We start from the raw sequence: 22,869 nt of genomic DNA on the forward strand, positions 1-22,869 counted from the left end.
CAGAGATCTTTTACATGCCGACATCGTACGACATGGAGTGTCGAATGGACTTTTTTCCGCCCTTCAAAAATCCGACTACCTCTGCCGGGTTTGAACCCACTATCTTGGGATCCGGAGGCCGACACTCTACGACTGATCCACAGAGGCAGTTTTCAGTCTGACTGAAACTTTTTGAAGAAGGTCCTTTGATAACCACTATTACGTTGTCCATCACAACCTTCTGTCTTACTATTCGATTCATCTGTCGCTTCACAATGCTCGGTTAGGCTACAGTAAGTTGGACACTGTATCTCTTCTGAATATGCACTAGGGCATCTCGAAGACTGACTCCGCTTTTTCCCATTGATGCCCTATATATTTACTAAACATAAATGTGGTTGCTCTCTTCGCGCCATACCACCAGAATGCCAAATTTAATGCTCTTCCTTTGCCCACTGTTGCAGGTGCTCTGTACACATTTTACACATGAAATATGGTTTCTATGACTTAACTTGTTTCCCCAGTTTCAGTTTGAAGTAAGCAAAATAGCCTCTTTTTACAAAGTCCGTTATAACTTGTCCCCACTGAGAGGATGTGTACTCCCCAAATGTAACAAAAAAAATTTTTTTAAAAATCAGGGTTAATTAATTTTCTTCCTGATGAAGCTATTTATGTATCTACAAAGAAGGAAAACATTCCAGACATGTAATTTACACATGCAGATGTATAATGTGTAGAAACAATAAACGAATGTTGGTGGGAAATAAATTAAATTAATACATTATCACAAAATTAACAAATCTAAAACCAGGCGAGTTGGCCATGCGGTTAGGGGCGTGCAGCTGTGAGCTTGCATCCGGGAGATAGTGGGTTTGAACCCCACTGTCGGCAGCTCTGAAAATGGTTTTCCATGGTTTCCCATTTTCACTCCAGGCAAATGTTGGGGCTGTACCTTAATTAAGGCCACGGCCGCTTCCCTCCCACTCCTAGCCCTTTCCTACCCCATCGTCGCCTTAAGACCAATCTGTGTTGGTGCGACGTAAAACAAATTGTAAAAAGAAAAATAATAATATCTAAAAACCTAGAGCTGCTAGAACAAAATGGACAGGAGTTTAAGAATCAGCAGTGCAAATACACCCTCCAAAAAATATTTTTTTTGTTCCCCAGTGTAAATAATAAGAATAATAATGATAATAATTGTACCCGGAGGTACACCCCAACGCCGCACATTTAAATCCAGCGCCTAAAAGAACCCCTCTACTGGCGAAACAGTGAAATTGAAACTAGACAAACTTATAAATTTACTCAGAAGATGTCACCACTAAAATATGATATAATTTTGTCATTGTGAAGTTTCCTGAACTGACTGTATTTCTACTTGTTTCGTTTGTCATTCATCAAGAAGTTTGGACATTCTTCCATAGATGTCACTGCTAAAAACTATGATCATGCACCCTGGTGCAGAGGAAAGAACTTTTGATTCAAAGAAGTTTTGTATTCATAATTTTTTGTATTGATTGATGTTCATTTATTTTTGGGTTGGCAATATTTCCTTTTTATTTCCGCCAGTTTTGAATCTAGCCAATCCATAATTTCTGTAATTAATTTTCTACCAATGACAGTCTTCTTCGTCGATTTTGAGTGTAACTTTTAAATTAACCAATAAAATTGAGAGGGTGTGGCTAGTTTAATCTTGAATGATCTCAAACTTTCCCCGAGGGTTTATAAACCGCGGATTTTCACGTCTCTTGGCCAATTGATCGTCATCTTGCTGCTAGAACTTCTACCAGGTAATGGCCACATAACATCTTTCTTTCTTTCTTGCTAGCTCCGCAGTTTAACTCGCGGGAAAGATCCATATCATTAACTATGTAACCTACTTTCTGGAAATGTAACTTCTGCCGGCTAATGTAAAAACTTCATAAAATCTTCAACTGTAAATCGGGGATAGAGTGTGATGTACCCTCTCGAGCTCCCCTTCATCTTGGTTTGAGGTGCCACGCTTTTGTTTCTGCAATGTATTAAAGTTATTTCCATGCGTGCTACCTCAGTAGTTTGGGAATAGCCTCTGTTTCGTCAGCCAAGCGCCCTATAGGTCTTAAATTTGTTTTTGGAGCTCAGTCTTCGACTCCATTCAAATTGTACTCGGGCCGTTTATTTAACCTGTTCTTTTTCACTAAGGCCTTGTAGGTTGGGTACTAGATACCTCTGTGTAATAAGTTTTCTATTTTTTAAATCTGCCTGCTGTCATTTCTTGATGGATACAGTACTTTTGCATCCATCTCTTGGCACAGGCTAGAGTAAAGTGTAGCTTCCACCGAAGTCCCAGTCAACATCCATGGCTGTGACAATATGGAAGCTGCTGGGGTATAGGTAGTGCTGAGTAATGACATTCAGAGCACGACTGGTGCGTCTGAGTGTTACGAAAGGTGCTGCTCGTAGGGTCAGTCGTGCTGCGATAGTACTTTCTGACCCAGTGAGGAAAGCAATGGCAAACTACCTCACTCCTCATCTTGCCTAGTACGCCTCATTTTGGTGCTGTCATTGGTTTTTGGGGTTTCCTTATAACAGCATAACCTTTAGTGGTGCTATTTGAGGATCCAACCAGCCTCTGGGCTGATGACCTAACAGACACATTTTTTAAATAGTGCCTGGTAAGGCCAGAGATTATTAGAGGCTCATGCTATGTTGCCTTAAGTAGACTTGGAAAACTGAGAGCACGTTAGCTCTTTTTCAGGTGTTGTAAAAGTGCCTCTGGGAGGCCTGACATTGTTATTTAGGGAGCAAGTGCTCCATGTATTGCGGTATTTCTGCCCTTGAGTAAATTTGTGTTCTTTGTAAATTTGAGCTGGGAGCTCAGGAAAAGTGAAGCGAGGGCCTGAAGCCCATAATCTGTTAAAACAACTCATCTGGGAATTTTCCCTATATTGTTCAATGATTGCTACTTGTACCTGCAATATTGTCATAAAATCTTGTCATATGTGAAGTTCTAAAAATATAACCTTCACTTTAAGTTTTAAATTCTATTCTTGACATTGTAGTTAGACCCATTCATCCCGACACCTTCTTTCACCTCTGCGATCCACAAATACCCCGGAACAATAATAATAACAATAAAATGAAAGCAACATTTCAAAAGGGTAGTGCCATTGCTCTTACTGCGTTCAATATATTTTTCAGCTGTGTAGATTTGTAGATTACTATATATTGTACTTTTTTTTTTTTTGACTAAAATGAAAGTATTTAAATTTCATCTTCACTGCCAGGAAGCAGACTGTAAATGAAATATTCCTTGATGTGATACTGGGCTGTCCGAAGACTTCTACCTCAACTTCAAAAGGGCTTTCTTAGTCGTAACCTGTCTTTTAAATTATATAGTAAGAACAAAATATTAAGGCGAATTAGCCTGCAGAATTTTCATTAAACTGGTGATGATGATGATTGTTATGCAGATTACCTAAATGGCACCACTACAGGAGATCCATTAGCTGAGGTCATTAGATTATTATCTATAAATATTATTCCGTTGCTTACGCAACACACTACAACACCAATGATGAATGGAAACTCTAAATTCCCATGGAGGTAATTAAGATATTTTTCCACCAATAGAGCATATCAAAAATCAGATCAAAATTAGATGTATGGCTTTTCAGGTGTTCGCTCTATTAACCAGCATTTCGTCTTAGGTCTGACACTAGACTCGTCAGAGTGGGATGTGTCAAACCCTACCCACTGATGCTGGGGTGTATGCAGGTGAACTTATCAGAAGCCTATTTATGAGGCACAGTCTGATAACTGCATACGGGAGATAAAACTCCACAATGGAAGAGTTTCCATTTGGAGTTGCTAGGCGGGCATTAATTCCATTGTGGAGTTTTATCTCCTGTATGCAGTTATCAGACTGTGCCTCATAAATAGGCTTCTGATAAGTTTACCTGCATACACCCCAGCATCAGTGGGTAGGGTCTGACACATCCCACTCTGACGAGCCTAGTGTCAGACCTAAGACGAAATGCTGGTTAATAGAGCAAACGCCTGAAAAGCCATACATCTAACACCTATGATGATGCAAAATGTCTCTCGTTAGCATATAATTTGTCCACTTCATAGTTTCATCCACAACTTTTCTGTCCATCACTATCATGCCCATTAACGTTTTGGCCATTGTTTTCATGTCCATTTTGCTCATACTCATTTAGTTACTGCCCACTACTGTAATGTTCATTTTTTTCTGTTTTATGTACATAGAATATGTAAAAGATCAAGGTTATTTTATACAAGAAAATGCAATATTCAAATATATTTTTACATAATCTTTAATCTTCTTTTATTCCGTTTCCTATTGGTACACATTTAAATGTAAGGTAAAGGAAGATTTCAAGATTACCAAGCGAGTTGGCCGTGCAGTTAGGGTCGTGTTCCTGTAAGCGTACATTTGGGAAACGGTGGGTTCGTATCCCACTGTCAGCAGCCCTGTGTCGTGGAAAACCTTTGATGTATTAGTGTGACAGTAAACAAATATTGATTATTTTAACCATGTTGGTTCAATCTTGTCCGTATTGACTATTCACTTTCTATGAAACACGATTCCGCCTTGTCAGTACTTTACATTTTATTATAATTATCTACCGTACATGTTTTGAGAGCTACTACTCTCTTCTTCAGCGGTGCCAAAACATCAGATTCAATCCTTGGACTTGATACATTTGTACAATACAGTCTTCAACAAAACAAATTATACATAAATCTTGAAATCGTTAAAATATTTCTTTGTGTCTAAACTGTTCACTGACACTATGTCATTTAATAAACACTTTAAAAATAGAATAATTTTCAAATCATAAGTGAATAAAACCTATTAAGTTAGTCACTATATGCTAAAATTTAAAATACTTTCTGTTCTGTTCTTTTTTGAGGTGTAATTAAGGACTTAAGGAAAGGAGAAGTTTCAAGAGCAAAGCAGCGCACATACATGAAAATATCCATTCTCCAGGGAGAAATGCGAGAGAATGTCACAGTGAATTTGTGGAAGCCCTTGGGAATAATGCCCTCCCATACTGTCCAGTAACATGGTGGGTAGAAAAATTTCAGCAAGGACGTGTGGTTAAATGGCATCGAGAAATGCACCATCTACAAGATATTGCTGACAGGTGGCAATTATTCGTGACAGGAAGTGGTCGCCGTCCTTTTGCCAGTGTGCTAGGGTGGTTGGAGTATGTTGCATATGGCATCCAGCATCGAACTTCCATCAATGCATGAAGAAGCAACCGCGATGAGATTTTGTGCAGTTGCAGCTCTGTCCGTTTCTCAATGCCACTTGCCCTCTCAAACTCCCGTAGCGTCCATCGCCTGTCTTCCTCCAGGAGCTGCTTGATGACGGCATGTGCCATGCCGGTCCTCACACTGACAGGTCATCCCAAGTGTTGATGATCACCGGTTGCTACACTTTCTTGCTGAAATTTCCCTACCCACCATCCTACTGTACGGTATTGGAAGGCATTATTCCCAACGGCTTCCACGAATTCACTGTGATGTTCTCTTGCATTTTTCCGCTGGAGAAAGGCTATTTTCATATATACGCACTGCTCAACACGGGTTACTTCCATCTCACACGACGCTCGCCACACAACTGATTTCACAGTACTCTCTGTGCTACTACCAGCAATCACAGAGCCATCTGTTGTTGCGAATACACACTATGCCTGCATAGCTTCCACGTGACAAATAACAGTTTGTGATCTGCCTATATATCTGGAAAAAAAAAAAAAAAAAAATAGATGGAATAACTTTTGACCCATCATTTGTATTTAGATTTCTCCTACTACATTGAAATTCATTGTACACCTTGAGTGACAGATCTGCCTTTCTTCGCAACACAAGTATTTCCTTCGCATGTCCTTGTGAAAATACTAAATAAGGCCATTATATTGTACAAAACTTTTACCTCCATTTGATTCATTATTCCTCAGCATTTTAAAGATGTTTTTAGTAAATGTTTGACAGAAGATTTAGCTGGTAATGTATCGATAACCGAGGTAAAGTTCAAATTCCCTTCTGTGGAAAATAGAAAGTTGCATTATTATTATTATTATTATTATTATTATTATTATTATTATTATTATTATTATTATTATTATTATTATTATTATTATAGCTGCCTCTGTGGATCATTGTCAGTGTGTCGGCCTCCGGATCCCAAAATAGTGGGTTCAAACCCGGCAGAGGTAGTCGGATTTTTGAACAGCAGACAAAAGTCCATTCAACACACTATGTCATACGATGTCGGCATGTAAAAGATCTCTGGTGACACATTTTGTGTTTACCAGACAAAATTCATTAAATCTTAGCCATAGACGCCCAAGAGAGTTTCGCTTCACTCTGCTGCTATCTAGTAGGCCTAGAGTAAAATGGAACGTCGAAATTGACAAGCAGACAGCCAGATGGCATCAAATTGAAATGTCTGCACACAGTAGCTTAGGCCATACGATTATTATTATTATTATTATTATTATTATTATTATTATTATTATTATTATTATTATTATTGTTGTTGTTGTTATTATTGAGTGAAGAAAGCAACACCATCTTGAATTGCAATGAAGTGGACAAAACAGTTGGATGTTTTTGAAGACTTTCGTATGGAGTATTGTATGGAAGTGAAATGTGGATGATAACTAGCTCAGAAAGAAAGAGAATAGAAAAGCTTTTGAAATGTGGCATTCTAGAAGAATGCTGAAGGAGAGATTGATAGATTGAATCACAAATGAAGAGGTACTGAATCAAAGTGGTGAGAGGGGAATGATTTGGTTAAATTTGATGGAAAGAAGAACTGGAACAGTGGTTCCCAATCTGGGGGCGATCGCCCCCAAGAGGGTGATTTGGGTTATCAGGGAGGCAATTTGGGGGCGATGAGTATTCAAAGGGGGAAAATGAAAATAGTACTGTTCAGTAGAAGTTGCCGGGTAGCACGAATCACTGGCTATTTTCAGCCAGTGAGCTCACTGCACTTACCCCTCTCCACACTCCCATCTATTGTAGCTCAGCGCGGCGGACTGGTGACTCAACCCCTCCCCCCTCCTGCCGTCACAATACACTTGCCATTGATCTACATTCGTTATCAGTCTTAACTAGCCTTTGTGTGCCTCACCATCAGATTTTGTGTGTGTCTTTTCTGTTTTTGTGCATTTGTTTTGAAGTGTAGAAGTTCATGGACAATGGATTCAAAAGAGTAGTAGTCTCGTCAATACTCAGCTGAGTATTTAAAATTCAGTTTTATCGCTTCACCGCAAAACGTGCAGTTTCCACATTGTCTTTTGTGCAATAAAACATTTACTAGTAATGAAGCCATGAAGCCTTCGCGAATGAAAGATCATTTATCAAAAGTACACAGTGATAAAGTGAGTAAAGAGCTTAGTTTTTGTGAACACCTCAAAGCTAAAGCTGATAAACGGCCCATTGTGAGTGAATTATTAAAAAAACCGAGCAAGCGATCTAGACAAAGGTCTTCTTGCTTCTTATGGAGGTGTCTTTATTGATCGCTAAATGTGGTAAACCTTACACAATTGGTGAAAACTCTTGTTTTACCAGCTACCAAAAAATTGTTGAAATCATGCTAGGTGAGGGCCCTAGTAATAAGATAAGTCAATTGGTTCCTTTGAACAACAGTACTGTTTCCAAGCGAATTGACGAAATGGCCAGGGACGTTGAATCCAAACTCAACCAATTTCTTGAAAAAAGTAAATTTGCATTGCAGATTGATGAATCAACTATAATTGGTAATAAAGCAATTTTATTAGCTTATGTGAGGTTTATCAATGATCAAAAGGAAATTACCAAGGAAATGTTGCTTGCTAGAACTTTGGTCACTGGTACACCGAGCTCGATAGCTGCAGTCGCTTAAGTGTGGCCAGTATCCAGTATTCGGGAGATAGTAGGTTCGAACCCCACTGTTGGCAGCCCTGAAGATGGTTTTCCATGGTTTCCCATTTTCACACCAGGCAAATGCTGGGGCTGTACCTTAATTAGGGCCACGGCCACTTCCTTCCCACTCCTAGCCCTTCCCTGTCCCATCGTCGCCATAAGACCTATCTGTGTTGGTGCAACTTAAAAAAATAGCAAAAAAAGGTTACTGATACAAAGGGATCATTGATTTTTAAAGAGGTGAAATATTATTTTGAGGTTAAAGGGATTCCCTTAACAAATGTGAGCGTTAGCGCAACTGACGGTGCTCCTGCCATGTCAGGTCGTCATGCTGGGTTTCTAGTCCACCTGAAGAAAGAAGTGCCAGAGGTCATCGCTGTTTACTGTGTGATTCATCGTCAACACTTCGCTGCAATAAAATTGAATGGTGTCCTGCATGAAACCCTACATCTGGTTGTTACTGGTGTCAACAATATCAAAGCTAATTCCCTCAATGACCACGTGTTCCGACAACTTTGGCATGAAAATGATGAGGAATTCGAACTCTGGCTTCTACATACAGCCAAGAAGTGGCTTTCCAAAGGAAACTGTTTGTGCCATTTCTTCGAATTATTTGACACGGTTACCGAGTTTCTCAACATGTCTGATCCTGTTTTAAGTGAGAATTTGAAGCAATGCAAGTTGGAACTTGCGTACCTTACAGATATTTTTGAAAAAATGAACAAAGTCAATATAAGGCTTCAAGGAAACATGATGAACCTTATCAAGGCCAAAGCAATTATTTCATCATTCATTGCCAAGTTTGATATTCACAAGGTAAATATTGGTCGTAAAAAGCTGATTCAGTTTCCGACCCTTAAAAAGTGTTCAGTGTTAGATAATGAGACTCCTGAACTCCCAGAAGACAAAATCCTAATTTTTAATGATCACCATGACCAGTTAAAAACTGACATGGAATCATGATTTGAAGATTTGACCAAGTTATAAATTCCGGATTGGATTCTACATCCATTGTCGTTTCAAACTGTGGATAAGCTTGATAACTCTTTCTGGATCTGAAATTTGACTGAGGCGAAAATCATTTTCAAGCAGAGCGGTTACGAGTTAGCGTGGGTGAAACTTATGGACACTCACCCACAACTGTGGAGGGAAAACTGAACCACTTCTCATCTCGTTCCCGTCAACATATTTAGTTGAAGAAGGATTTAGTTCTGTTGTCTAGCTCCTCAAAAAACAAAGAAATAAGTTGGACATTTGCCTCAAAGGAGATTTGCACCTGAACGTGATGAACATAAAGCTGGATATTTCAGCTTTAACTGAAATCCACCAAGCACAAGGCAGCCATTGAAAAGATAAGAATTTCATTATGTTCCATATTGAACTGAGTCATAAAAGACAATTGTTTTTTAATAACAAAACTTTCATTTATTTTTTCACATTTTAACTCAACTTTCTCAATTTTTCCAGATTCCAATTTAAAAATGAAAACGTACTCATGTTTTTTAAATGTACGTCAATGATCTTAGTTAATTATTTCACTTCTTTTTTCTTCAAAAATCTGTAAAAAATGTACATTTTAATTTTTTCAATTTTATTTAAGAGTGACTGAATGAAACTGCTTTGGTTGTTTTTGTATACGGTAATAAAATTGTTTAAAATAATAAAACTGCTTTATTACACTTTACTTCATATTAAAATTAGGCATACAATGAAAATGAAAAGGGGGCGATGGGTGTTAGTCAACCTCCAGAAAGGGGAGATGGGCCACAAAAGGTTGGGAACCACTGTGCTGGAATGCTAGGACACATCTTAAGACTCCCAGCACTTGTTCAGTTGGATTTTGAGGGAAGTGTAGGTGGTAAAATACACAACAAATTAGAAATACTTTGGATGCATGGGAACGAAAAGTGTTGAGGAAGATATATGGTGCAGTATACGAGAAGGATCGCTGGAGAATTAGGACCAACAAAGAGCTGTATGAACTCTATAAGAATCCGTCAATAACTGCAGGTATAGAGATTAGAAGATTATGGTGGTTGGGACATGTGCAGCGAATGGAGGAACAGTGAGTGCCAAGGAAGATGCTAGTCACCAAGCTCGACAGAAGCCGCTCAGTGGGACGACCAAGATTACGATGGCTGGACGATGTAGAGGCAGACTCGAGAAGGCTAGGAATACTGAACTGGAGAAGGCTGGCCGTTATGAGAGATCGATAAGGCCCAGGTCCTTCAAGGACTGTAGGCCGGATAAGTAAGTAAGTAAGTAAGTAAGTAAGTAAGTAAGTAAGTAAGTAAGTAAGTAAGTAGGTGGTAAAAATGGTAGGAGTAAACCAAGCTGTGAATATGACAAGCAGATTATTGCAGATATAGGCTGTAGTAGTTATGTAGAAATGAAAAGATTAGCACAGGATAGGGTCACATGGATTGCTGCATCGAACCAGTCTGTTAACCGATGACTCAAACAAAAACAACAACAGCTGAAGTATAATTGAAATATAATATTGTACATTCCCAAGGGAATTAATAACATATTTAGTGTTATATTTTCCGTCATCACTGTGGTGTAGTTTTCATAACAGATCTGTCCTCAAAATGTTGTTGGTCTTGTTCATTTCAAAACAAATGTGAATCAGTTGCTAGCATATGCAGTTTGCAAAGTGTGTTTTAATACAAAAATAGGTATTGTGTTTGGAGCTAATTACTGCCTTCAGTGACAGCAGAAAAGTATTATATTCCTTGCTGTTTTCTTCATTTTCTTTTGTTGAATTCATTTATGAAAACTTGGCTATTGCTGCTTCAGTCCAGTAGTTGTAGTTTGGCTTCTTCTTCTTCCTTTGGAAACAGTAGTTTAATTTAACTGAAATTATTCTTTCAGATAAATATACTTAACCTATGAAGTAAACTATAAAAGCACATATAAATTGGGGGAAAATGGAAAATGCAGCTGTACATAGGCATGAGGTAATTCATGTTCACATGGAAGATATGGAATGATGGCAGTTAGCCAACGTAAATGACACTGTTTTAGACCAATCAGATTGTTCATACGGCCCTCACCATCTGTTTGGTCATGGGACGAACCACCTCTTGTATGTGAAACCCAGGAGAATTTAGTTGACAGGTAGTATGTTAGGTGCAATGATGGGAAGTGTTCGCTTGTTAAACATACCTCACTAAGGGGTAAGAAGACCACACCATCAATAGTCACCGTTTGAGACGGCCTGTACAATTGTCTGTGTGAAAGTAAGTTATTTGTGCAGGCTGTAGCTGCATTTGTGGTACGTGTATGGCAGTGTATCTCATAGTTTATGATTTTGTCCCTCCTTGTTTTCTGAATTATAGTTCTTAAGAACTTAATTTCCACTGCTTGTAGTTTGCTGATATTTCTATTGGTTTGGATGCAGGTTTCTAGACTGTAATTAGAAACTGGTACAAAAAAGCTCCTGCAGATCTTTTAATTTTTAATCTTAATGGAACTTGCTTATCGGAAGTTAGTACAGACAAAAAATAAACAATAATGGTTAAAATAAACACCTAATGCTTGCCGTAGGTTTGCATGACATTCTCGTGTATTGCGGCCCCAAAGGAAGGCTATCTTGATGTACGAAAGCTGTTCTCTTTTGGTTTCCTCAATTACCCCCTGCGGGGGTGGGGGTCGCACATGTAGAATACACCCGCGGTATCCCCTGCCTGTCGTAAGAGGCGACTAACAGGGGCCCTCAACTTGGGAGTGTGGATTGGCGACCACGGGGCCCTTAGCTGAGTCTTGGCATTGCTTCCACTTACTTGTGCCAGGCTCCTCACTTTCGTCTATCCTGTCCGACCTCCCTTGGTCAACTCTTTTCCGACCCCAACGGTATTAGAGCATTCGAGGCCTAGGGAGTCTTTCATTTTCACGCCCTTTGTGGCCCTTGCCTTTCTTCGTCCGTTACTTCATTTTTCAAATTAACGATCCCTTCTTTTTATCCCCTGTGTGTGGGGGGCACAGACGAATAATACATCCACAGTATCCCCTGCCTGTCGTGAGAGGCGACTAAAAGGGGCGACCAAGGGATGATTGAATTAGGACCATGAAACTACTTTTGATTCGTACCATCACGCAGGGAACACCATGGGTTGCCTGTACTTGCGAGTAGTACCACTATATTAGGTACAACATGGGTTTGTGATTAGTAGCAGCAGAGAGTTGGTTCTCCTGAGGGTTTCCAGTACCCGTGCGTCGTACCCATGTGAGCAACACCGCGGGTCTGGACGTTGCCTGTGAGTTGTACCTCTATATGAGCGACACCATGGGTCTGCATTGTCTGTGATTAGTACTCGCTATGTGAGGAACCTCATTGGTTTGCGTTGGCTATGAGTGATGCCATTGTGTGAGAAACACTATAGGTCCAAGTTACCTGTACGAAGTACAATAATTGTGAGTAGTACCATCTTGTGTGGAACACCGTGAGTCTTTGCTACTTTTGATTAGTACCCCAACATGGCAAATACCATAGTTCTACTTTACTCTCGACATATACCATTCTGAGGGGCCTCAGACTTGGATTTTGGGCCCCTTTAGACATCAAGCCTCCTCGATTCATGATTGTGCTTTATAAGTGGTCCCTTGGTCAGTAATACTATTATTTATGACCTTTTTTTGAGTCGGATCCACTTTTTTGTTTTGTTTTTTGGGTTCATGTCCATCCATTCATTCTTCATGACATTTTTATTTTATTTTGGCCAGTGGGTGATTTTGAACTTTTTGTTGTCATTTCATTTCGTACCATTAGGGGCTGATGACCTCGATGTTAGGCCCCTTTAAACAAAAAAGCATCATCATCATCAGCAGCAGTTTCCTCAGTTACGCTCAACAGACAATTGATCATGTCCGGACCTGTGCACTCAGACCCCATCTGATGGTATCTATATGAAGTTCATGTAACGTACTTTCCAAGGTATATAGTTATTTTCACATGGTGGTACTACTTCTTCTTCTTCTTCTTGTACCATATCCTCATGGGATGTCGGCTGCCATCAAGGCGATCTGGTTCTTGTTGTTAGCAACTCAGATCCCATACCATTCTTGTAGATTCCGTGGCCAAGATATTCTCCTTCTTCCCCTACTTCTCCTTCCTTCAATTTTAACTTGTAAGATAAGCTGAAGGAGTCTATATTTATCATTTTGAATGATATGGCCAAAGTACTCAAGATTCTTCTTTCTGATGTTGTGTTTGACCTCTAGCTCTTTGTTCAGGCATTGGAGTACTTCAGTGTTATGTATTCTGTCAACCCATGATATTCTGAGCAGGCGTTATTAGCACCACATTTCAAAAGCTTGAAGTTTTTTTTTTTGTGTTCTCTCTCGGCACCATAAAATAAGACAGAAAGTACATAACACCGAAGTAAACGGAGATGGAGATTGATCTTTAAAGTCCCTGTTACAGAGAAGTTTGCTCATTCTCTTTGAATGCAGTCCTTGCCTGTTCAATTCGGGAGATAATTTCAACAGCATTGTTCCATCTGTGTAGCACGCGAACCTTCTCTTGAGCCCTGAACTCCATAGTGCATAATGGAAACTAGGGCTCAAGAAAAAGTTTGCGTGCTATAATCAAGTACGTGCCGAGATACTTAAAATGTTGGTCTTGCTCCAGTGATGTACCAGCTTCAGTCAAGTTAACAGGTTGAATGACATGTTTACTTATGACCATTACTTTGGTCTTTTTCATGTTTAAACGCAGACCTGCTGCAGCGCTGTGTTCAACCACACAGTTTAGTAATGTCTGCAGAGGTTCAGCACTTGTTGCAAGCAGAACAGTATCATCTGCATATCGCAGATTATTTATTGTGATCCCCCTTAACAACGATGCCTTCCTGTTTTCCTTCTAGTGCTTCAGAAAATACCCTTTCAGAGTAAATATTGAAGAGAAGTGGAGATAGAACACACCCTTCCTCACGCCTTGCTTAATTTCAATAGCACAGGTGTTTGTGCCGTCAACCTTAACTGATGCGGTCTGATTCCAATACAGGTTGGCAATAATTTGGATGTCTCTACCATCCACACCGATATGTAGGATGTGCATTTTGTGTTTCTTCCTGTGTTCCTAGCTTTTCACTACCTGTATACATCTTTATTTTTTATCTCTTCTGTATTCTGTGTTTATCCGGCTTTCTTCTTACCCCAGTCTTTCCACATCAAGACCAAAGAGATGCCCTCTCAATGAGTGTTGAAGTCTGCCTGCTTGATTAAGCTGGGATATAGAAACAAGCATGTTGGGAGCTGAGAAGAAATGGATGTAGAAGAAATGGAATTGATGAGGAGAGAGCCTGTCTTTTTAAAGTGTATGAAGACGTGGAGATTGTCTTTGTGTCCTTTTCTATTGCTCCCTCTTCTGATGCTAGTAAAATAATGTGCTACATATTCTCATATGTTGATTAATAACTGAGATGTTGATATGAACTCCAATTTTTAAATGGAACGTCACAAATTCATACAGCTGGCCTAAAAGACTGTGTACAAGTTCAAACACATAAGTATTTTCAAAATCGGGCAGTTATGTTTTGAGTTATCAATAAGAACGGCATGCACGGTTTCGCATGCCGCATCAGGCAGCGTGCAGTTGGGCAAGTAGATATTGACACGTGAGCAGTTTCCTGGGTGTGATTCCAGCCACGAATGGATACCAGGCGTGTAAGCATATTGTACACATGTGATAGGTTTGCAAAGTGTGTATGATAGGCAAATCCATGACAGAACATAAAAATCCTTTCATCTTCCTTCCCCATTGTGTGTTCGCCAGTCATACAATAACATTGCACACCCAGGATATGTTACGGTACATCACATTATGTGTACGATAGTTTACAGTACATGCCTGGTATCTGTTCTATGGCTGGAAACAATGCCAGGAAACAGCTTTCGTGCCAGTTCATCTTTGGCCGACCGCACGCTGTCTGATACGGCTAGCAAAAGCCCTAATGCGGTTTTTATTGATATCTCAAAAAGTAACTGTCCGATTTTGAAAATACTTACATACTTGAACTTGTATGCAGTCGAACTTTTAGGCCAGCTGTATGCATTTGTGTTGTTCCCTTTAAAAATATAGAGTATCAATATCTTGGTTATTAATCAATCCATGAGAATACCATAAGTAGCATGTTATTTTACAAACCCCTGGTATCATTTATGAATATCAAAAACACAATATCGATATCTTTAATGGTTTAGACGTTATTTCCATGTAACATCTTAGGTGAATAACCCTGTATATATATGACATAGGGAGATAACAGGAGTAGAAAATGAATAATAAAACAATATTCTGGTAAATTAAATTCAAATACCAACAATCAGATGTAAGAATCAATAGATTGTAAATTTCATTCACAGTTTAATGTCCAGAGTATTTAGCCAGTTCACTGCCTCTTCACTTGCCACATGCAGCTCTTGGCATCTTCTCTGGAAGTTCGGACATGGACATGCTCACCACGTGATGAAATGTCTGCGCCGTGTCACCGCAGTTGCACTGAGGGCTGGAAATTTTTTCTTACTTGTGGAGCCAGAAGGTGCATGTTCAAAGACTGTCTGGACTCTGTTCAGTGAAGCTCAGATCCTTCTTGCAAGTTGAACCTTCAAGGGTAGAAGATTAACCCTAGCTGTTCAGGGTTTGATGGTTTTAATTTCTGTCAGATTATTGATCATTTTTCCTATAAACAAAATGTTGATCTGTAATACAGGTATAGCTAATACCCTCATATTGTGTTTCTCAGTTACATTTAAATTCTTCACAATTTGCCTTCTTTTTAAGTTTTTTTTAACAATTGGCTCTACATCGCACCGATACAGGTCTTATGGCGACGATAGTATAGGAAAGGACTACGAGTGGGAAGGAAGCTGCTGTGGTCTTAGTTAAGGTACAGCCCCAGTGTTTGCCTGCTGTGAAAATGGGAAACCACAGAAAACCATCTTTATGCTGCTGACAGTGGGGTTTGAACCCACTATCTCCCGAATTCAAACTCATAGCTGCTCGACCTTAACCACACGACCAACTCGCTCAGTCCTACAGTTCCTTTCTTCAGTTTGACCTTGTAAGATAAGCTGAAGAAGTCTATATTCCTTTCAAATGATATTACCGTACTACTCAAGTGTTTCTTTTTGATATTGTCCATGACCTCTAGGTCTTTGTTCAGGTGTTGGAGTATCTCAGTGTTCTGTATTCTGTTAATCTATGATATTCTGAGCAGAGGTAGCACCACATCTCAAAGAATCAAAGTTTTTTTGCTGGTGTTCTCCGTTAGGATCCAAGTCTCAGTACCATAAAGTAAGATGGAGAATACATAACACGTAAGTAATAATAAAAATAATGTTATTTATTGGCTTTATGTCCCACTAACTACTTTTACAGTTTTTGGAGACCCCGAGGTGCCAGTAAATTTACCGACATGAGGCTGATGTATTTGAGCACCTTCAAACACCATCGGACTGAACCAGAATCGATCCTGCCAGGTTGGGGTCAGAAGGCCAGCGGCTGAACAGTCTGAGCCACTCAGTCCGGCTAACGTGGAATTAAGAGACGGAGATTAACATTGAAGTCCCTGTTACAGAGGAGTTCACTCATTCTCTTGAATATGGCCTTTGTCTGGTACTTGGGCTGTGTTCAGGTGACAGATCTCGTCATTGATAAAAGTTGTTCGATGAACTAGTATTCTAGTTACTCCATATTTCTATTTTGTGTTGGGATAGAGGCTTTCTGTAGATAGTGACCTATGTGAGGTTTTTTTGGTTCATGGTGTATCCCTTGTGGAGGTCAGCCATTCTAGTTATCAGAATGTTAAGGAAGTATTGGAAAGGAATAAACAAGTGTCATACCAAGTCATATATAGCCATATCTTCTTAATTCTCAATCCAAAGGCTAGTTGGCAGCAATTCTTCTTGTCAATTTCTGTCTGTTCTCTGTTAATCTCTCCATTTCCTCCCTGCTTCTACATCTTCTCTGATCTGTCTAGAGTAGGGCCTCTCGCAGAGTGCCTGCACCGGTGCATTGCGCGGCGCAAGGTGCAAAAGATGGCTTGGCTAGGTTGACCAGAGTGCAGACCCCCACTCCTGGATTTTGAGCAATAGTGTTGCCTCTTTCTTTCTGTACGCCTGTCTTCCCTTTCCTCACATGCTCCACAGCGCTCCACCACCCGAGCAGAGTTGAGCCGAGTCACCCCGAGACATAACGCTGATCTGAACTGAGCTGAGTAGGACTGCACTGTGGACAACAGAACCTCTGCGCCTCGGCTTGCACGCGTGAGATTTTGGGCGTTTGAGAGGCCCCGGTCTGGAGTATTGCAGTCTAGGTCTTCCTCTTCCTCTCTTGCCTTGAATCATTCCTTCCGTTACATTAACTACAAAACTATTGTGCCCGTGGAAATGGCCAGTTATTTGGCAGTAGAGATTTTTTTCACCTAACCGAGTGAGTTAGCCGCGTGGTTAGGGGTCTGCAACTATGAGCTTGCTTTCTGGAGATGGTGGGTTCGAACCCCAATGTCGGCAGCCTTGAAGATGATTTTCCATGGTTTCCCATTTTCACACTGGGCAAATGTTGGGGCTGTATCTTAATTAAGGCCACAGCCATTTCCTTTCCACTCCTAGTCCTTTCCTATCCCATCGTTGCCTTAAAACCTCTCCATGTCAGTGCGACAAAAAGCAACTTGTACAAAAAAAAATTTTCTCACCTATTCTAAAAAAATTCTTCATTTGTGAGCTTTGCTGTCCATGAGATATTTTCCATCCTCCTTTAGTACCGCACCTATGCCTCCAGATGTCTCATATCGCATACATCAATAGTCCATGTTTCTGAGCCCTAAACACACAGGAACATGAAAAGGAACACATAATAGAATAAGAGCAGTCTGAGATCGTAGTGGGAGGATGGAGAAATAGAAAGAGGAGACAGGGAAAAACAACATCCTGTGGGTGGGGGTGGTGAAATGACACCCGCGGTATACCCTGCCTGTTGTTAAGAGGTGACTAAAAGTGGCACCAGGGGCTCTTAACTTGGGAGCGTGGGTTGGTGACTACGGAGCCCTTAGCTGAGTCCTGGCATTGCTTCCACTTTCTTGTTCCAGACTCCTCACTTTCATCTATCCTATCCGACCTCCCTTGATCAACTCTTGTTCTTTTCCGACCCCGATGGTATTAGAGCACTCGAGGCCTAGGGAGTCTTTCATTTTCATGCCCATCGTCTTTCCTTGGCCGATACTTTTAATTTTGAAGTGTTGCATCCCTCCAATTTTTTTCTCTCTGATTAGTGTTATATAGAGGATGGTTGCTTACTTGTACTTCCTCTTAAAACAATAATCATCACCAGGGACAAACGTGAAAAAACAAAAACAAGGATAATCTCCACATCGTCAAATAAATAGGCTCTTCCCTCATCAATCCTAGTTATTCTACATCAATCTCTTCCCAGCTTCATGAGGAGTGCGGGTATCCTCACTGAGGGGGGGAATCTTGATTGATTTTCACTCTTTTTGCTGGAAATATAGGATAAGAAGAAAGCTGAATAATCACCAGAGTGATGGTGTTGATTGCTGTTTTAAGAGGAAGTACAACTCAGCAACCATCCTACATTAACAGTAATCGGAGAGGATCCTACAATTAGAAAAAGAAGGTATCGATCAAAAAAGAAGACGAGGGCCATGAAGACTCCGTAGGCCTCTGGTCTAATGCAGGCTGAGTAATAAAAGAACAATAGTTGACCAAAGGAGGTCCAATAGGATAGATGAAAGTGAGAAGCCTGGCATAAGTAAGTGGAAGTAATGCTGGGACTCAGCTAAGGGCCCTACGGTAGCCAATGCATGCGCTCCCAACTCAAGGTCCCCTGGGGCCCCTTATAGTTTACCTCTTACGACAGACAGGCAATATTTCAGGTATTATTCTACCGCCCCCACCCACAAGGAGAATAATCACCAGAAAAGGGAAGAGATATAAAGTGAAGATGAATACAGAACTGAGAAGGTATGTACAAGATATGGTGGGGTCTTTTCCTCCTCTGTTTGTTCTGTGTGCCTGGTCTTTTAACATTTATCTCTTCAGCTTTATCTTTTTTTCTCTCTTCCCTCTTCTTGTATTTATCTGGCTTTTTCCTTGTCCTACACCGTCCATGTCAAAACAAGGTCTTTCAAGATGGCGTCTCAATGAACGTTGATGTCCGCCCTCCTGATGAAGCTGGGAAGCAGAAACGAGCTCGTCGGGGGCAGAGGAGAGGTGGATCTAGAAGGATCGGGGTTGAAGACGGCAGTGTATGAAGACGTGAAGATTGTCTTTGTCCTTTTTGTTTTGTTTTAAAGTTTGTCGTGTCTCCTCTTTCTGTTTCTCCTTTGTTTCACACTGACATCTCATTGTGTTCATCCTATTATGTATTTCTATCTCTCCCTATATGACTTGAGAATGTTGAGAGAAGTGAGTTAGTTCATTTACTTCTTCATAGCGAATTGAATGATAGAGTTGAGATTGTGTAAATATTGTAGAAATTGTTGTAGCTTCTTCTTTCTATGGCTCTAAGACTACAAAGATGTAATGAATGTATCGTAGCCGTACTCTAGTTTTTAGAAGTGTGGTCTCGAGGGATACCTGGTCAGACTTCTCCGTGAGACATTTGGCGATAATCAAACACAGATACCATCTGTTAAAGTGTGTGTACATTTTATTTTGACAGACCATAGGCAACTTCTTTAACTTATTTGTAGGTGTTTTCAGACTATAGAATGTATTTCATATTAAGGCAGTGGTCAGAGTCATCACTAAGGGTTTTCCTCATGTGTACAGCGAGATTCGTGACTTTCGCTTCACTGTGCTCTGAAGGGGCTACCAGTCACATAACATTTGCTTAACCAACACTGTATTTCCAATGAGTCATTAGAGAGTGATATCATTAATTATTCTGAGATAACATTTCACACATAAAATTTGTATTTTTTAGACTACTAAATTTTTAATTTTGTGTGTTTTATGCCTGAACTTTCTATTTCTTATGACCAAAAGTTTCCTGAATTTTATATTTTATCAGAAGCCATATTTTGGTCATGCTAGTCCGGGAGGGCAATATAGCAAGTGGAGATGCAATTCTCCCATAGCACATCAGCACTGCATTGTACTTACCACATGTATAGCTTGCAGTGGTGTCGCTACCAGCGTGCTAGCCGGCCAGTGTATTGGGAAGGTGCGGTATCCAACTGATGAGACCATGCCGCACCGGGGCAAACCACTGGTAATTTTTGACATTTGAGTTTCCTGAGTTTGATTTTATACAATACTAAGAATTTTAATTTTGTTTGTTTCAAGACTGATAGCTTATTGGCTTACTGTTGAAATGTGTGTATTCATTAGCTGTAGATTTTCTAGGCTTAGATCTGTTGGAGTAGTTGAGAGGAAATTTTATAAAGAGTTTTCCTGTGTACAAGTGTCAACACATGATGGAATTGTGGAAATTGTGATTAAATTCAAAACTGTTGATTGAGATCTGAGCAAAAGTCTGTAAAACAACAAACTGTATTAACCGAGGAAATGCTTCAGGAAATCTGCAACTTATAAATATCATTGTTTTGATTCGGTATTGGCATTAACTCAACTAAGGTTGAAAGAAGAATCCCGCCTTCCAGTACGTAATGTTTTTATAGCTAGCTTGTGACAATACAAACATAATGCAGCTTAAACTAAAGTAAAAGAAAAGTACATCAGCTAAAAAATGTAAATGTGAAAATTGACACGTATAGTTGAAACACTTATGGTGAGAATGAGGTTGAAAATGTTTTAATGTTATGCTAAAACACACAAAAAATATGCCAATGTTAAAGTTCAAAATAAGATCTATGTCTACGAGTTAGGCGTGTTTGTACAAAGTAGTCTTCCTTTCTTCAAAAATTGTGGGAATGTTACTGTTGTTGCTTTATATAAATTTTACATAATTTACAGCTGACATTAGTGGACTTGAAATTTAAAAAGAAATTTAAAAATTTTAATACGAGGAGTGAGAAAACTCCTTGAAAAACCAAATGAAAAACCAAACTTGACATTAGGTCTTGAGTAAGCTTGTTAGTAAGCCGTTGTAAAGGAGTCTGTAAAGGAAAGGAAGGAAACTTAAAAGAAGAGAAAACTTTGTGGATGCACAATGGGTATCGAAAAACATTCCTTGTGCTGTCAGTTGACTGAGTGTGTGTATCACACGGTTGACCTGTGAGAGGGAGAAGATGAGAAACGGAGGGGAAAATAGGGGTGATATCATAGGGAGTGAAACCGATGGGAGGTAGATGTACAAAATGTTTATCCAGGCCCTTTCTGGAAACTTCTTTGTGAATCCAGTATAGAAACCTCTTCCAATAGTATATTTATGTTTTCAGTGATCTCATTCATATTCAGGTTAGAATTTTGCTTTTGGTCAAACCAAATATAAATGATTTCCATGTTGTTTATTAATTTGTCTTTGTTCAGAGTGCAAAGGATGGTCAAATCTTTTTCTGTTGTAGTAAATAATTAATTAAATTTCAATTTGATGCCATCTGGCTGTCTGCTCATCAATTTTTGATGTTCTGGTGCACTCTAGGCTAACTAGATGGCAGACTGAGTAAACCGAAACTCTCTTGGGTGTCTATGGCTGGGATTTAATTTCTGTTGTAGTGAAATTATAATTATGCTCGGTCATATGTAAGGCCATGGCTGAATATCTATTGTACTTCTCCGCATTGGTATGTCCTTGGTATCTTACTGAAAAATTCCTCCCTGTTTGATATAAGAAGTATTACAATCTGCACATTTGAGCCTATATATTCCTGACTTTAAAAATCTGTTAGTACTCGCAACACTATGGTCATTGAACAGTAGTTGTTGATTATTATTATTTGTGCAAAAAGCTATGTTAAAACTGAGTCTCTTGAAAATGTTGATAATCAGGTATATAGTTCCATTGCATGTAAAGGTAGCAAAGTTTTTCTTGTTAATTTGTTCTCTTTTAAGCTGTGTTTGAGTTTTACTTTTATTTTATTATCTATTTTATTTTCTATCAGTGTAACATTTTTTGTACGCATCATGCACCACGAACCTACTACACTGGCGTAGCAGAGGGAGAGGTGATACTCCCACGAGGCGCGACCCAGGTGGCGGATAGGGGGGGTCCTAACCGCCTTGCCGATGGACTTGAGGGAAATAAAATACCTCTCGTGGACCGAAGACACTACCCCCTGTGGGTGGGGGACGCAGATGAAGATTACACCCGCGGTATCCTCTGCTTGGGAGTGTGGATTGGCGACCACGGGGCCCTTCGCTGAGTCTATGCCTATGATTGAGTTCCTTCATCCCGTGGCATCGCTCATATAGTGCTACTAATCACAGGTACTGTAAAATTGCCTATGATTAGTATCCACTCTATGAGGAACACCACGGGATAGTACGAGTCCCTGTGGTTAGTACACTTAAGTGATGAACACCATAGGTTTGCGTTGCCTGTCAAGGGCGCCACAATGTACGGAAAACATTAGGTCTCTAATACATGTGCGAATTTCATTACCTGTGAGTCGTACCATAATGCATGGAATACGGCGAGTCTACGCTGCTCTTGATTAGTACCTCAACATGGGAAATACCATGGTTGTACTCTTCTAGCGATAAATACCATTATGAGGGCCGATGACCTGGATTTTGGACCCGTTTCGAGAACGAGCATATTCTAATCAATTCAGCATCGTGGTATAGAAGCAGTCCCTTGGTCCGTACTACTGTTGTTTTGTGCCAGCTTCTGTGCATGTGAGGCACTGTGGGTCGGATCCATTGATCGCTTTAACTTCATATCAATCCATCCATTCCTTCTTCGTCCTGACGCTTTGAATTCTGGTCAGTGGAGGATTTTGGACTTTTAATTTTGTCATCTCATTTCGTACCATTAGGGGCCAATGTTAGGCCCCTTTAAACAACAAACATCAATCAATTATTGCTATTCTGTAAATGAGG

General features: G+C 39.9%; 1 protein-coding gene across 3 annotated transcripts in view; it reads left to right on the top strand.

The window, feature by feature from the left end:
* The window catches only part of LOC136886833 (2-methoxy-6-polyprenyl-1,4-benzoquinol methylase, mitochondrial), a 39,577-nt gene that overhangs the window by 5,346 nt on the left and 11,362 nt on the right, over positions 1-22,869 (top strand). The window contains exon 4 of one of the 3 annotated variants that reach the window (XM_067159674.2): positions 15,271-15,557. The exons of 1 other annotated variant lie outside the window; for it this stretch is intronic. In XM_067159674.2, the coding sequence (XP_067015775.2) occupies positions 15,271-15,508 (238 nt within the window). In that variant the 3' untranslated portion in view covers positions 15,509-15,557. Of the gene's footprint in view, positions 1-14,065; positions 15,212-15,270; positions 15,558-22,869 lie in introns of those variants that run through there. One more of the 3 variants, XM_067159676.2, reaches the window with a different exon arrangement.

The sequence above is a fragment of the Anabrus simplex genome, chromosome X (assembly GCF_040414725.1).
Source record: "Anabrus simplex isolate iqAnaSimp1 chromosome X, ASM4041472v1, whole genome shotgun sequence".
Lineage (NCBI taxonomy): Eukaryota > Metazoa > Arthropoda > Insecta > Orthoptera > Tettigoniidae > Anabrus > Anabrus simplex.